General features: G+C 40.0%; 1 protein-coding gene across 1 annotated transcript; it reads right to left on the minus strand.

The window, feature by feature from the left end:
- Nucleotides 1-7,667: 7,667 nt before the first annotated feature.
- On the minus strand, nucleotides 7,668-13,557 carry adgra1a (adhesion G protein-coupled receptor A1a). The gene is made up of 3 exons (XM_036572760.1): nucleotides 13,406-13,557; nucleotides 10,492-10,587; nucleotides 7,668-9,141 (listed from the first exon to the last, which is right to left on the minus strand). Exons 1-3 carry the CDS (start codon nucleotides 13,519-13,521, stop codon nucleotides 7,668-7,670), a joined length of 1,686 nt encoding a protein of 561 aa, XP_036428653.1. The 5' UTR covers nucleotides 13,522-13,557.
- Nucleotides 13,558-13,784: the final 227 nt, after the last annotated feature.

Consider the following 13,784-nt stretch of genomic DNA (forward strand, 5'->3'; position numbering starts at 1 on the left):
AATGAACAGTAATTGTGCTTTATAATGTGCAGAAGTGTGTTCTCTGTAGAGGATGTGTAAAGTTATTTTTACTTAGAAAATAAATAAAATGTTATTTGACCAGGGGTGCCCAAACTTTTGCATATAACTGTTCTTACTGAGCATTGCAGTTGTGCTGTTTGCACTGTAGGGGGCAATACATTATAAAGAACTGGTATAGCCCAAAACTCCCACTGTTTTTTTCCTTATGCTCCAACTGTTTTGGTCACAGTGGGCTTTATAGTGAACAATAACTGTTAAAGAGAGGACAAGCTGAATGTGGAGGTGAATGGGACCTCAGAGCAGTTCATTTATACACAGAACAGCTCAGGCCTACAATGTTAACTGTCCATTCTAGAATAAACTGAAAAACATTATCTGTCATGTATGCTCAGCATTTGCATTGAGGACAATGGAGGATTATCTTGTGCATGTTCATATGCAGCCTCTTTGAATTGTCATGTAGTTCATAATATTGTCAGTTTCCATTCCGAAACAGTTTAGATGGAGAATATAGGTTTTAAAATACATGTTTACACATATTGTTGATGCCCAAAAACAAAACAACAACAAACATGTATCTCCAATATGGCAACTCTACTGATGAAGGTAAAAATGTTCTTAACTTGTAAGTTAATGTGAAGAGAATTTATTCAAAGTAATTTGGACCACTTCTGCTGATCCATTCATAATAACGTTTTCACATAATGTAAAGAGCAGTGTCTGTGTTCAATACATGCAGGAAAATAAAACTTGAAAAAATAAACAAAATGGAGAGTTGTATGCAAAAGTTTGGGTACCCATTGTCAAATGATTTTGATTGTTGATTTTCCCACCTTATGGTCTTATGCACATTCCTACCGTGCAGAGGGAAGTTTTTGCATCCTTATTAAATCATAGATGGGGAGGATAGTCGCAATCTCATAATCTGCATTTTGTCATTGTAAAAAACTCCACTGTATTATCATAATATAATGTGCAATCTGGCCTCTGCTATTTGAAAAGACAGTTGTCATTATTTTGTAACAGCTGATATTGTGTTGGTCACATGAGATTACATGTACTGATTGCTTATTTACATTAATTATTGAGACTTATGTTGCCACCATGTATCATAGACACATTCATGTATAGTTATACCAGTTAATACACGTTTTTAACACTCATTTATATACTTCTAGTTTCCAAAACATCAGTAATTAATATGATTACTAAGTTACAGCTGATGGATGAATTGTTTGATTTGGGATATGATTGATTTTATGCACTGTCATTCAGTGACGACCCACTGAGAGCCAATGCATGCCGACCAGATAGAGGGGAAGACAGTTCTGCAGGCTTTTGCAGGATTTAAATAGGTCAGGCTTGTAGCAGAGCTGTCTGTGGACTGCTTCTGACTACATGCCACAGAAGTGGTTCAGGCCATAGAGTGGCCTGGAGGGAGGGGGGTGGTGGTGGTGGGTTATTCCATGAGAAATGAAGCGTTAACACACCAAGATGAGAAAAGAGAAGAAGAACAAGGCAGCAGAAAGAGACGGAGAAAATTTCTGATTAGACCGTTCTTATAGTCACTCCACTGTTGCACAGTTAATTGTAGTGATAAAAGAAATTGCTGATGGTATTCAGTGCGTATGAAGTGGCAGAAGCCAGGCCATGATAAAGAGGTGACTTTTGGATTTGTTGATTGAGCAAAACTGTTCTTCTTTTCTTTTTCTTTTTTCCATCCACTGTTATTGCATGTGAAGTGCATGCCTTTTTATGTCTCGCTTTGTGAATTGGTGCAAAAGAAAGTAGCATTAACTGCACTGAATTCTGCTCCCTTCCCCATGTGCATTATCAATATGAATGTACTAATCTTTTATAAATGCTTATTAATACTTAGATAATTTATGTTTGGTATTTATATTAATGCTAATTGCTATATTTATAAAATATATTATCATTTTATCTGAGCCTGCGCTGTGTGAGTTTATAATTAATTAATGCTAGGTTTTTATAGACCAGGCCCCATCTTCCCAAAAGCGTCATAGTGTTAAGATCATCTTTGCTGTCGTAATGTTAAGATCTCTACTGTTAGTGTTCAAAGTCATGCTTTCTCTAGTTTGGTTTCTCTGAAGCATCAAAACTAAAAAAGCTTAAAAAAAATCATATCTTGAAATTAATCTCTACATCTTATAAGCTCTTGATCTTAATAAAAGTTTTTGAGCCTACATGCTTTTGAGAAACGGGGCCTTGCTTGGATTTAAGACATCATTAGTAGAAATATAAGGTCTCTGTCCTTTGCATGTTTTGACACTGATAATGATAAAATGTCAAAAATACAATTCAAGTAGTAGTGGTGACTGTATTGATGACATCATATACCCATGTTTTTTTTTTCTTTACTCTCAGCACTTTGCTATATCCTTCCTCCTTTCTAATCACTCCTCCCAATGAATATTCTGTCCCGTACAGCTCTGCATACAGCATTAGCAGTGCTAGGGTACAATCTAGTAATTGTCTGTGCCAGTGCAACGCATTAAAGAAATAGGTCACACTTTGAAACTTTGAATTAATAATAAGTCAATTTGGTGAGGTTACTGAAATTTCTTGTAGGTAGAGTTGTAGTAGCTTTTAAACAGCAACTGCTGCAGTAAGCTACACTTACTGTTCATTGTCAGCTTAGCATGTGGCTCTCTAAGCTGTTCATTTATTACTTGTGCAGGCCTTTTAGAGGTGTAGTGGCTTTTAAAGACTAGTAACTGCCACAGCCGGCGACACAAAACTGTGTTGTTAGCTTAGCCGTTGCTTACCATCTACAACTTATTTGTTGCTTCCCTGCTGAAAAAAACAGCACAGACCAAGATGCATTCCAAGCTGGTCTATGCAGGTTTATGTTGGTCTGGTTTAGCTGGCCACCCAGCATGGTCATACCAGCATCCAAAACACAACATATGCTGGTTTTTCTAGTAGGGTTGTGGGGGTGGTCTTCTATTGAGATAGGCCTTGTAGGTAGTGAGCTTATGCAGATGGCTTTTAAAGGCTAGCAACTGCACAATAGGCTTAAACTGTGTTCATCTTTATTTTAGTTCATGGCTCAGTATTAAGCTTCACTACTTCCGTGTACATTTGGTTTTACATTGAGACAGACCTTGTATGTTGAGGTGTGAGCTTTCAAGCACTGCACCCTGTGACACCATCTCCCAAAATAAGCTGTTGACCTGCGGCCTGTCAGAGTGGTGCTCAGTCAGAGAGAGTGTGAGAACACCAGCAGATGGCAGTGGGGAGCGGAAGCAACAGCCCTTGCAATTTTGATGCGATGCGAAGTGAAAACCCTCATCTCCATGGAACATTTTAACGACAGCACCCAACGCTAGCTCAGCCCTCATTTTTTCCCTATAAAGGCATGTGAATTAGTCGTGTAGCTTGAGTGGATTTCTCTGTTTCTGGTATCAGAGCCACACTTTCAGAAGAGCTCTCTGTGTTTCTCTGCTTTCCCCCATTTTCCCCTTGATTTGCACCAAATATGCCCATTATATGCTTATCTAAAAGCTACTTAAACGTCTTCAATTAAACAAAAGGGGAGTTCTAAAAAAAATAAAACAGGTTGCCTACAGTAAGTGTCAAAGCAAGAATATGGTATTAAACACTGATTTGAGAATCTTTACTAATCTTACAATCTAAGCTAAAAAAAAAAGTACCAAGAGAATGTTGTTTGACTGAATATCAGAACCCTTTTTGACATGTTTAAATGGTTCCACGTACAAGTACAATATAATAATGATAACAAATGAAAATAACCAAATAACTGGTCAACAAAACCTTGTGGAGATGAGTGTATCATTATTAGAATGGCACATGTAAAAAGCACTATTTTCAGAACTACAAAGAACCATTTAAGTATTCAAACAGTTCTTTGAGTTGTCATGCTTCTATATATAACCATTGCCTTTACTGAAGAACTCTTTAAGAACCTTGTCTTTCAAGACTGTAGGAACTTCTCCCTTGGCTAAGAATTCACTCAGAGGCCAGTACAGTAAAGAGGCAGGCCATTCTTCATCCTCTCTTGATTCCTAGTATGCCAGGGCTGATGGCAGAGTCCTTGACAACAGAATGCATGAGAGGGGATCAGCTGCAGCGTGGAGGAGACTGATGAATAAACAATCGTCAGAGCCCTGCAGCCCTGTAAGCTGTCAGCACGAGCCGAGACACAAACAGCCATGATGAGCACACGCCCAACGCCAGGCCAAGGCCGCGTCTCAGCTTTGTGCTGAACTCCAGGCTGAAGTAGGCTGAACACACTGACCTTCAGATCCTGCTGTGGAAAAGCTTCAGTGAGCAATTGATCTGGTTAGGAAAGTGGCTTTAAAAAAAAAAGAAATACCTTGAACTCTGGGGTCAAATTCCCTTGCTAAACATAAACCCTAAGCAATGGTGGCTCCAGTCCATTAGTGCAGTTATACACTTGCCAATAATTGTGTTGACATAATATATATTATTCATGTGGAAATATGTGCACATCCAAATCAGGTAAATTCATCATGTTTTGTATTGTAGAAGGTAAAAATGACAGCAAAGTCGAGAACGTGGTGATAAAATACATTTATTGGAAACAGTGGCAAATGTATAAAAGAAACAAAATGGCTGGCTTTGGGTTAGGTCACAGCACAAATCACATGTACTGTACAAAGATCAATGCAGCGCTTTCATGTCCTATCAAAAAGAGGTGGGTGTATGTACGGCACGATACATGGAACAAAATGCAGGTAGACACATTTCACTTCCTTCCCATAAATGAAAGTAAAGGGGGCATGTGAAGTCCATCTGCAGACTTAAAGGGGCAGAGACAGAGTCAGTGTGGGCAGTGTATAAAAACGACTCGCTGCAGTTCTTCTTGCTTTCCTTTTTTGTAACACACCATGTGGTACATAGGGGTCGACAGTTAATCGCATGCACTTACAGTATTTGCGTGGCTTTACTGGTGAAAAAAATGCGACTTGATCCCTGAGCTCACAGAGAAACACAACAAAACAAAAAACAAGGGATAGACTATTTGAAATGTTCAGCATGACTCCAACACTGACATGTTGTTTTCATTGTCATCCCTATCAGTTACATGGCGCAATCTATTTAAAACAAATGTCAAGACAGATGCTATCTCACAGGATTAACATGGTGTTTCTTGTGTGACAGACTGCAATTCTACACCAGATACGAGCTCTGAAATACGTAGCTACTGGCGTATTCCCTACGATCATGTGACTAATCATATGTGTATATTTTTTTTGCTGCACATTTCACAGTAAGATAAGCTTTCAGTTCAGGCAACATTTTCGTTCCTGACAGCTTCGGCATTTTTCAGTCAGTTTATACTGATGACAAAGAGGAGCTGACACTGGTCAGACAAATACTACAGAAGAAAATGTGAGAAAGTATGAATTTAAGGGAAGTGGGTAGCTGCAAACAGGCATCATATTAAGAGTGGTGACTAAAAACTGAGATGAATTTAGGAGAGTATCATTTTACTATAGGGCAGTGTCCATAAGGCGCATGACATCTTGACATGACAACTGACATAAATCTACATAAACATTTATAGAGGCTTTTTGCAATAGGCATCATATGTCGTAAAGGTTTGCTTTGTCAAGTTGATCCAAAGTTGATTTTTTCTGACATTGGGTTCTGTCATGATGGTTTTTGGGTCAAAACATCTGACTTTGTAGCTCTGGGTGCATCAGCTTGGCATGATGCTGATGATGTGACCTAGTTTAAATCTTGTAATTGGTAAAATGAAACTTACTCTACTTAAGAGCCACAGAAATTCTCTCTTTTGTTCAACCAGCCTGACTTGGCAAGCTCTGTCATTGTATTATCATTATGTCACTTAAACGTCTATGCCATTTCACCCCGAAAGTGTCACAACACAACCTAAATGTCACCAGGCAGATATTATGACAAATGACACCTACTAGAATAAGTGTTTATACATGATTCTGTAGCAGAGTTGTGCACGGGACCTGAGTACTCTGTTAACTGTTTAAGGTGAAAGTATTCAACTACTGAAATCTCTTTTTGGGCATTCATTGCATTTCATCATGGACGGATGGATGGATAGATAGATTTGACATTTAGATAAAATACATAGAAGAGTGCATTCATACAGAACTTATATACCATTTAAATAAGCCGTAGGCTTATTTCCATTGTGGTCCTAATAAAGGATTTTTTTTCCTTGGCTATTTTTCAATAAAAATACGTTTGTAACGTATCCCTCTTCGTGATGCTAATTTTTTGTGCAGCAGCACTGCTGTCACCTAAAGAGGTAAGTACACAGCTCTTTGTGAATTTCAGGAGAAATCTGTTTTTTCCCTTTTTGCAATTTTTTTCCTTCTCTGCAGTTAGCTGGATATCCATTCATGAACTCTTTTAAATACTTAAACATCAAAACTGGTAACAACGCACACCCCAATTATGTAGGTCTATGTCAGTTGTCATATAGGTGTCATGTAGCCTTATGAAGACGGCCCTACAGTAAAGAGTGCCTTTAAAATGTGAGACTTCAATGCTGATGCTCAATGACTTTATTTACGATGTTTAAGAACTACCCCTCCCCTCATGTATGCTGTTATACTAGAACTGCTTGAATGATTCAGTGCAACATAAAACTGTAGATCAATGCATAACTGAGACTTAATAAGGCCATTGATTTAGATGTGCACCTCGCAGGAAAACACTATGTGCATATCATGTGCGGTTCAGAATGCATGCTAGTTGGGTACCTCTCTTCATGATCTGTCACCATGGTAACTGACAAAAGAGTATTTGTTTAGCTGTTTTTATGGCTAAACATGAAAAAAAGAAACACTCAACATGGCTTAATGGTGAAAGACAACACTCTTTCAATATCTCCATAGTCAAGAATAGTCAGGGATCAGACTTCAACTGGTTCTGGGGTTCTTTATAGAAACTTTTGGCAAATCTAAATCTTGACCTGATCCATGAAATTCATAGTGACTTGATTTAATTTGCATCAACTCCACATTTTCTCAGTGACAATTCACAGCTTGTTTCCTTTCGTGAAAATAAACATCATTTTACAGTGCTGGTGTGATCACCGTTGGCGAAAAATCTAGAATTATTATAAATCCCTCCTTGCGCTAAACCCTCAACAGGTATGTAAATACATGAACATGAAAGCATGTTACCACATGCACATATGTAGCGTATGCACACAAACACATGCACTCAGACACACACTCACTCACACTGAAGTAATTGCACATTATGTAACGTTACCCAAGAACAGTTAAATGTACAAAAAAATCAATTGTCTTTCAGAATGATTAAAAAAAAATTATCTTGCGGACAAAACATTTTAAACAGGCTAAACTGAGGAACGGACACAAATGAATAGAGTGTGAGAAGCAAAATATGGTGAAATCTAGGATTCGAGAGGAGATTTTTCAAAGCCACAAAGTTCTATTTAGTGGTAAAAGTGACAGTTTTGAGGTTTTGGGGAGAGTGCAGATGACAGCCACAGCGGAAGGACTACACAGTAGTTTAGTTCAGAGGTCAGAGGGCCTTTTTTTGTTGGGAACAGCCCTGGGCTGGGACTACACAGTAGTTTAGCTTGGGAGAAAGAAACAGGCTGTTAACCATCAGTTACAGGGCTACACAGTGGTCTCGTTTTTCCACGGCCCTGTCCTAATGTTACCTGTGGCATCTGAGCTGAAGGCGTAGTCCTCATGCAGGCTGCCATTGCGGCTCAGCGTCCCTCTGCGGCTGAGGGTGCCCTTTCTGCTGAGAGTTGCCTGAGAGCAGGACAGGGCGGCCCGCGGAGGGGGGATATCCAAGTGCAGCACGACGTCCTCCTCTTTATCAGCCGTTTTAGCGCTGCTGTACATTAGGGAACTCGGGTCAGCATCCTCCGGCTGGCAAGTGCTGGCAAAGGGGTCTGCTTTGGGGCAGCAGAAGTTGGAGAAAGGGTCAGCCTTGGTACAACAGGTGTGCCTGTGGCAGGTGTGTCCATCGTGTCCGTCCAGGTCCAGGTGCACGCTATGGCAGGATATGCTGTCGTGCAGGCTGTGCGAGGCCAGGCCCTCCAGGTGTGGGCTAGGGCTGGGACAGCGCAGCTGGTTCTCCGGATGAGGGCTGTGGCAGGACAGCTGGCTGTCCAGGTGTGAAGTATGGCAAGTGAGCGGGTTGTCTAGGTGGACACTGTGGGGACTGTCCAGGTGCGAGCTGTGCACACTGCCGTCCATGCTGGTGGAAGCCATGTGGTAGGCGTAGTCCCTGAGGCAGGGGCGTGGCCTGTTGAAGGAGCGTGACTTAGTTCTATCCTTCAGGCAACTCTGAAGGGGGAGAGTGGGCCGGGGCAGTTCATCAGGAAGCGACTGAGGGCGAGAGGAGCCGCCTAGCATGGGGGATGAGGTGTGCAGAGCAGCGCAGCAGGTACTAGCATGGTTCTGACTGGAGGGCAAGGTGCCAAGCTTGCAGTGGGGTGAAGAAGTGTGGAGGTGAGGGGAGAGTAAAGGTTTAGCAGGGCAAGGCGGATCTGCTGGACAGTGGATTTGAGTCTGGCTGTGGGAAGGAGGGGTGTGGCTTTGAATTTGAGTAACAGCATTGCCTGCTGCCTCTCCATTCACCTCAACTTTCGGTTTGGAGGGACAGCAGGCCCACCAGCGATGCCACACATCATCCCGTTTGGCACAGTGCTGGATCAGCAGGAAGAGCCCCAACGTGACAGAAAATGCTCCATACAAGCAGCTAAAGATCATGTCCAGGAAGTGGCCCTGTGATACAGCCAGTGCCCCGAAGGCCCACGTGGCAAGGAAGAGGAAGAGCGTGAAGGCGGTGGCCCGCAACTGGGCCTTAAAGGAGTGCTCATTGGCCAGCATGGAAGCAGTGATGGCTGTGCAGCCTGAATGGTCCCCATGTTCTCCGTGCTCTCCGGCGTGGCAGTGGCCCATCTCAGCAGTGGCCAGCCGCTGCTGCTCTTCGGTCATAGCCTTCAGCTCATACTTGCGCTCAGGGTGTCGCTTCAGCTGCACAAATGTGCACAGGAAGTACACACACATCACCAGGACCAAGAAGGCAGTGGGGCCATAAAAGCCTCCTAGACTTGGTTCCCACGCCATCCAACAACTGAAACCACAGAGAGAGATTCAATTACAAATACATTCTATATAAGCTTCTACAGTCCGGTAATGATGAAAAATCTGATCATGCAGTCAGCAAGATTTGTGGCATCTTGTCACAACCTGAGGGAAAACCAGTGAAACAAAACACCACTTAACTATAAAAAAAGGTTTAATGTAAAAAACTTCCTTTCAATTGTATTATTTCTATTATTCTTTTTTATTTGTTTACTGTTGATTTCTTTGGCAAAAATGTAACTCATAACAGTTGAAGGGGTAGAGATTTAGAATATATTTCTTAAGCTTAGAGATATATTACATTAGCTTTTGTGTCTCTATGAGATGTGGCATGTTTGTATGGTACTTCTTCGAGGACATAATAGTGTGAGATAAGGACTTGCTTAAGCCAAACTCTCCAAAACTATGCTACCAGATATGTCCTATGGTAGTAGAACCGGGTGAAAGGTGGAATTGTGGAGATTATTCGGGGATCTTCAAGGTCATTAGATTAGATGCACATGATGGACACTATCTTTGTTGACTGAACGGCAAAGACATTGTGTTTAGTTAATGTTTAGGTAAAAAATTATATTGTTTTGGCTATGTAATGACGAATCAGCAATTTTTTGCATAGTTTGTCTAACTTTACATCAATTCACTTGCATTAAAGTACAACTGCTTTGTCCAAGGTGGGGGGAGACACTTGAAGGTGCTCTCACCCTCATCTGTGTCTCTTACATTTGGCTCCTGGAGTTTTAAGATCAATATTTACTTTAGTTAACTCTTTGTGTGTGAGGTTATGTGCTTGTGTGCTGAACCATGTGTGTATGTGACATTTATTCTCTATTTTTATCTACTTTCTTTTTATCTAACACTTTCATGTCAACAGAGCACTGTTGAACTTGAGAAGAATAGAGAGAGAGAGAGAGAGAGAGAGAGAGAGAGACACAGAGAGAAAGATCAACAACGCAGTCAACAATGTCATTAGAGCTCTCCTTTATTAAATCACATGCCACATGGAAATTTGTCTTACTAATTAAGATATGTCTCTCAGAATCAGTGATGCTTGCGAGGATTTTTTTACTGCCTCACTTTGAACTCATCGTTTAAACACATTACAACAGATAAACACGGTCCAAAGGAACAAGGGTGCTGACTTAAAATCCAACGAAGGTTTTTAGCTGTTATCTACATGCACCAGTGACCACCATTTCAGAGCCCCAGTTATAATTATCATTTTGAACAAAGTGCTTAACAACAAATGCTTTGAACAAATGTTAAATGGAGAGCAAGGGAGGCAGAAAATCAATGTGATCTCTCGTGATCTCCTGCTAGTGCTGGTGAACCGTGTACTTACTAAGGGGCATCGTCTCTGCTCCCGTAGTTGTCCAGGCTAACAGCAGCTGTGACCCCCACAATAATGAGGGGGACCCCACCACTGACCACATAAAATCTGAAAAGCAGACAAAAAGAAGAGAATGTGACAGGACAGTGGGCGAAATGAGATAACATAACAAATATTCTGGATATGGGTGGACGAAGGCAAGGAGACAGCAAGAAAATGGGCTTCCTCTTATCCTCACTAAAATTGATTTGTCTCTGAAAACCGGCCTGCTATAATGAGTGACAGCACACAGAACTCTGCATCACTCTGACACCTGCTGCCGTTGCCCCGGTAACTGCCTGTCACCCCTGCTTTGTCTTTCTCTGCTGCTGTCTTGTTTCTTGAATTTTTCCTCGACATTCTGTTTAAAGCTACCTTTCTCTATTATTATTCACTTATAAGGGTGTGCACTTTTATCACAGGCTAAGCTATAATCAGTCTTGAAATTACACAGCGCAGATGAAACCTGGAAATATTTCACAGCCATTATTTGAAATGTGGGATGACAGCCTTTCATTTAACTTAGGTGATAACATTATTACTTTAGAAACACTTCGTATGTGCCAGTTCAAGTGCGTGAAGACATACACACTCCTCTTGAAATCTGAAATCATCCTAACTTTAGACAATGTATCTATCTTCTTATGAAATTGTACTACAAATATCATAAAGTTTTACTTGTTTTAAATAATTATTATGCAGTAAAATTAATGTAGATTATCTAGATAACGGTTATTTCTTAAACAAGTTAAATGTATAGAATATATACATTTATATATAGAATAATCTTATAACAACCTTACAACAATCTCACAATAAAAAAAATGAAACATATTAACTAGATTTCACTTGCCAAGATTTCATGTTATGTGATGCAACAGTCTCTGCACAAAGTCTTGGTATCAGAGTTTATCTAAGGAATCAAAAGGCTTACAAACTATATTTTTTCATTTTCAGTCTGAACACCATGTTGGTCCTTAGAAGTCTTGCAAGTTCAACTGAAAGATACAGTAATAACTGAGTGTTCCGCTTACAAATAAATGAGGTATGGAAGCTCATTCCCTTCAGGCAAAGAAAAAAAGCATCCGTCAATGATTTTTTCCTTTTCTGCTTCTGGCAGCATTATGTCAAAATTCACTTAGTAATGACTTATTTTCTCAAAACAGTGACTTTGTATCTTGAAATATTTGCCTATTTCCTCACTATATTGACTTAGTATCTCAAAATAATGTATTATTTTATCAAAATATTGATGTTCTATGTTAAAATACACTGTTAGAAGGTGCTGTGCAGGTACATTCTTTTGTTCATCAAACAATGTAAATGTACCCTCAAAGGTACTACAGTAGTTTTAAGGTCCAGTTGTGTACCTCAAATACATTTTTCCAGGTGAAAAACACGTATTTGTACATTTTCATGACCTAATGTTTTAAAACAGAGCAATAAAATAAAAAGCCTGGAGACGAGATGGGGTGTGTGGAGTCAATACAACTTAGAAAACACAATGTCAATGGATTATGGTACAATTATGTTCCCTGACTAAAGATCCTGAGATGTACCCTTAAAGGTTCCACCCCAGTGATAAGAGGGGCACTGCCTTAGTGACAGTTTTGTACCTTTTTTCTGAGAGTGTAGTCTCTTGTAATGACTCACTATGTCAAAATAATGACTTTTCTCAAAATATTGACTTACTATGTTGAAATAATAATTTACCATGTTCAAATAATGTCTCATAATAATAACCTATTATCCTGAAATAATTACTTTCTTGAACTTTCTTTAACTCATTATTTTGACATAGTATCTCGATCTCAAGAAAACGTCTTTATTTCAAGATATGAAGTTAATATTTTGAGAAAAATAAACCATTTTTTTGAGATATCAGGTCAACTTAAAAAAAAAGATAAGTAACTATTTTGATACACTATGATAATACTTTAACATACTGCTGCCTGAAAAAGAGAAGTTAAAAAACATACAAACCACAAAACTATTTTTTTCTAAACTACCTGGTGGGAATAGGCTTCCGACTGAAAAAAAATTAACAAAAGACTAAACCCTTTTTTATAATAAATAGCTAAAGTGAATCCCAATGCTACTAATAGTAGATAAACAGTGTGTGATTTCTGGGCTGCGTCACTGAGAGTATAAATATTGGATCCAGTCATCGTGCTGTTTCCAGTGGGGACCAGGTGAGGTCAGCTGTGTCACTTCCTGATCGTTCTTGCGCGGTGGATAGCAGGATGACATGATACACGCACCTTAATGATGCAAATCTAAAGCGTGTGGTGCAAATACCCATATTGTATGTAGGAGCTGCCCAGCAATGTTTTGTGAACATGTTAAATGGAATATAAATCATCACAATCATTCAGAACAGCAGTACACTTTCCCCACATAATAAAACTAAAAAGAATTTAGTTACGACTTCCTCCGTCATTAGTTGTTTGTGTAAAATATACCCTAGAACAGAGTGTGAAAACAGTCTTAGCTAAACATGTATTATAATAATGATCATTATAAACAAATAAATAAATGAATTAATAATAAAACTAATTTTAAATAATTTAAATCATTGTAATTATTGTACTGTGTTGCAACATTACTGTAGTAGTAGTAATATGTGAATCTGAGCTTTGTATTATTGAGCAGCTTCAACTTCAAATATTACTGCGCAGTCTTTTGAATCACAGATTTATCTAATCACTTTCTGTAGATAAATGTTTACTTTGAAGCCATAATGTGATTGACCGGTCTGTGGATCAAAGGACAGAAGAGGACAGGGCCAAGTAGTGATCAATATGGCTCTTGTGTGGCTTTATTTTTTGGACTGAAATCAGCCAGAAATGAATGCAAGATGGCATGGGCTGTTTCTCTGTTGGTTTACCTGAACAAGGTGGCTTTGGGGCGGGCCTGTGTGGGTGGATCCCTGCCCTGAGGTGGGGGCGGAGCCTTAGAGACCTCTCTACAAATATTCCTGGCAGTGAACACCAGCCAAAGCATGGTGGAGAGAGAGGAGTAGTGCAAGATGATGCCAACCTGGGAGAAGAACACACAAAGACAGTGAACACAAGCGCAGCCAGGCCGGGCACTGAGGTGAGTGTGTAATCGCAGTGCAGCTCAGTGGTGAGCGGATGGCCTCTTCTGAATGCAGGAGAACGTGCGGAGTGCTGCTTGCTGAAGGGGAAGAGAGCACCCAGGTGCACTGTGTGGAGTGGTTGAAGTAATCCTCCTCAGACAGCTGGGCCATGCAGGTGTCCTCCTCG

This window comes from Colossoma macropomum, unplaced genomic scaffold (assembly GCF_904425465.1).
Source record: "Colossoma macropomum unplaced genomic scaffold, Colossoma_macropomum, whole genome shotgun sequence".
In the NCBI taxonomy this organism is placed as follows: domain Eukaryota; kingdom Metazoa; phylum Chordata; class Actinopteri; order Characiformes; family Serrasalmidae; genus Colossoma; species Colossoma macropomum.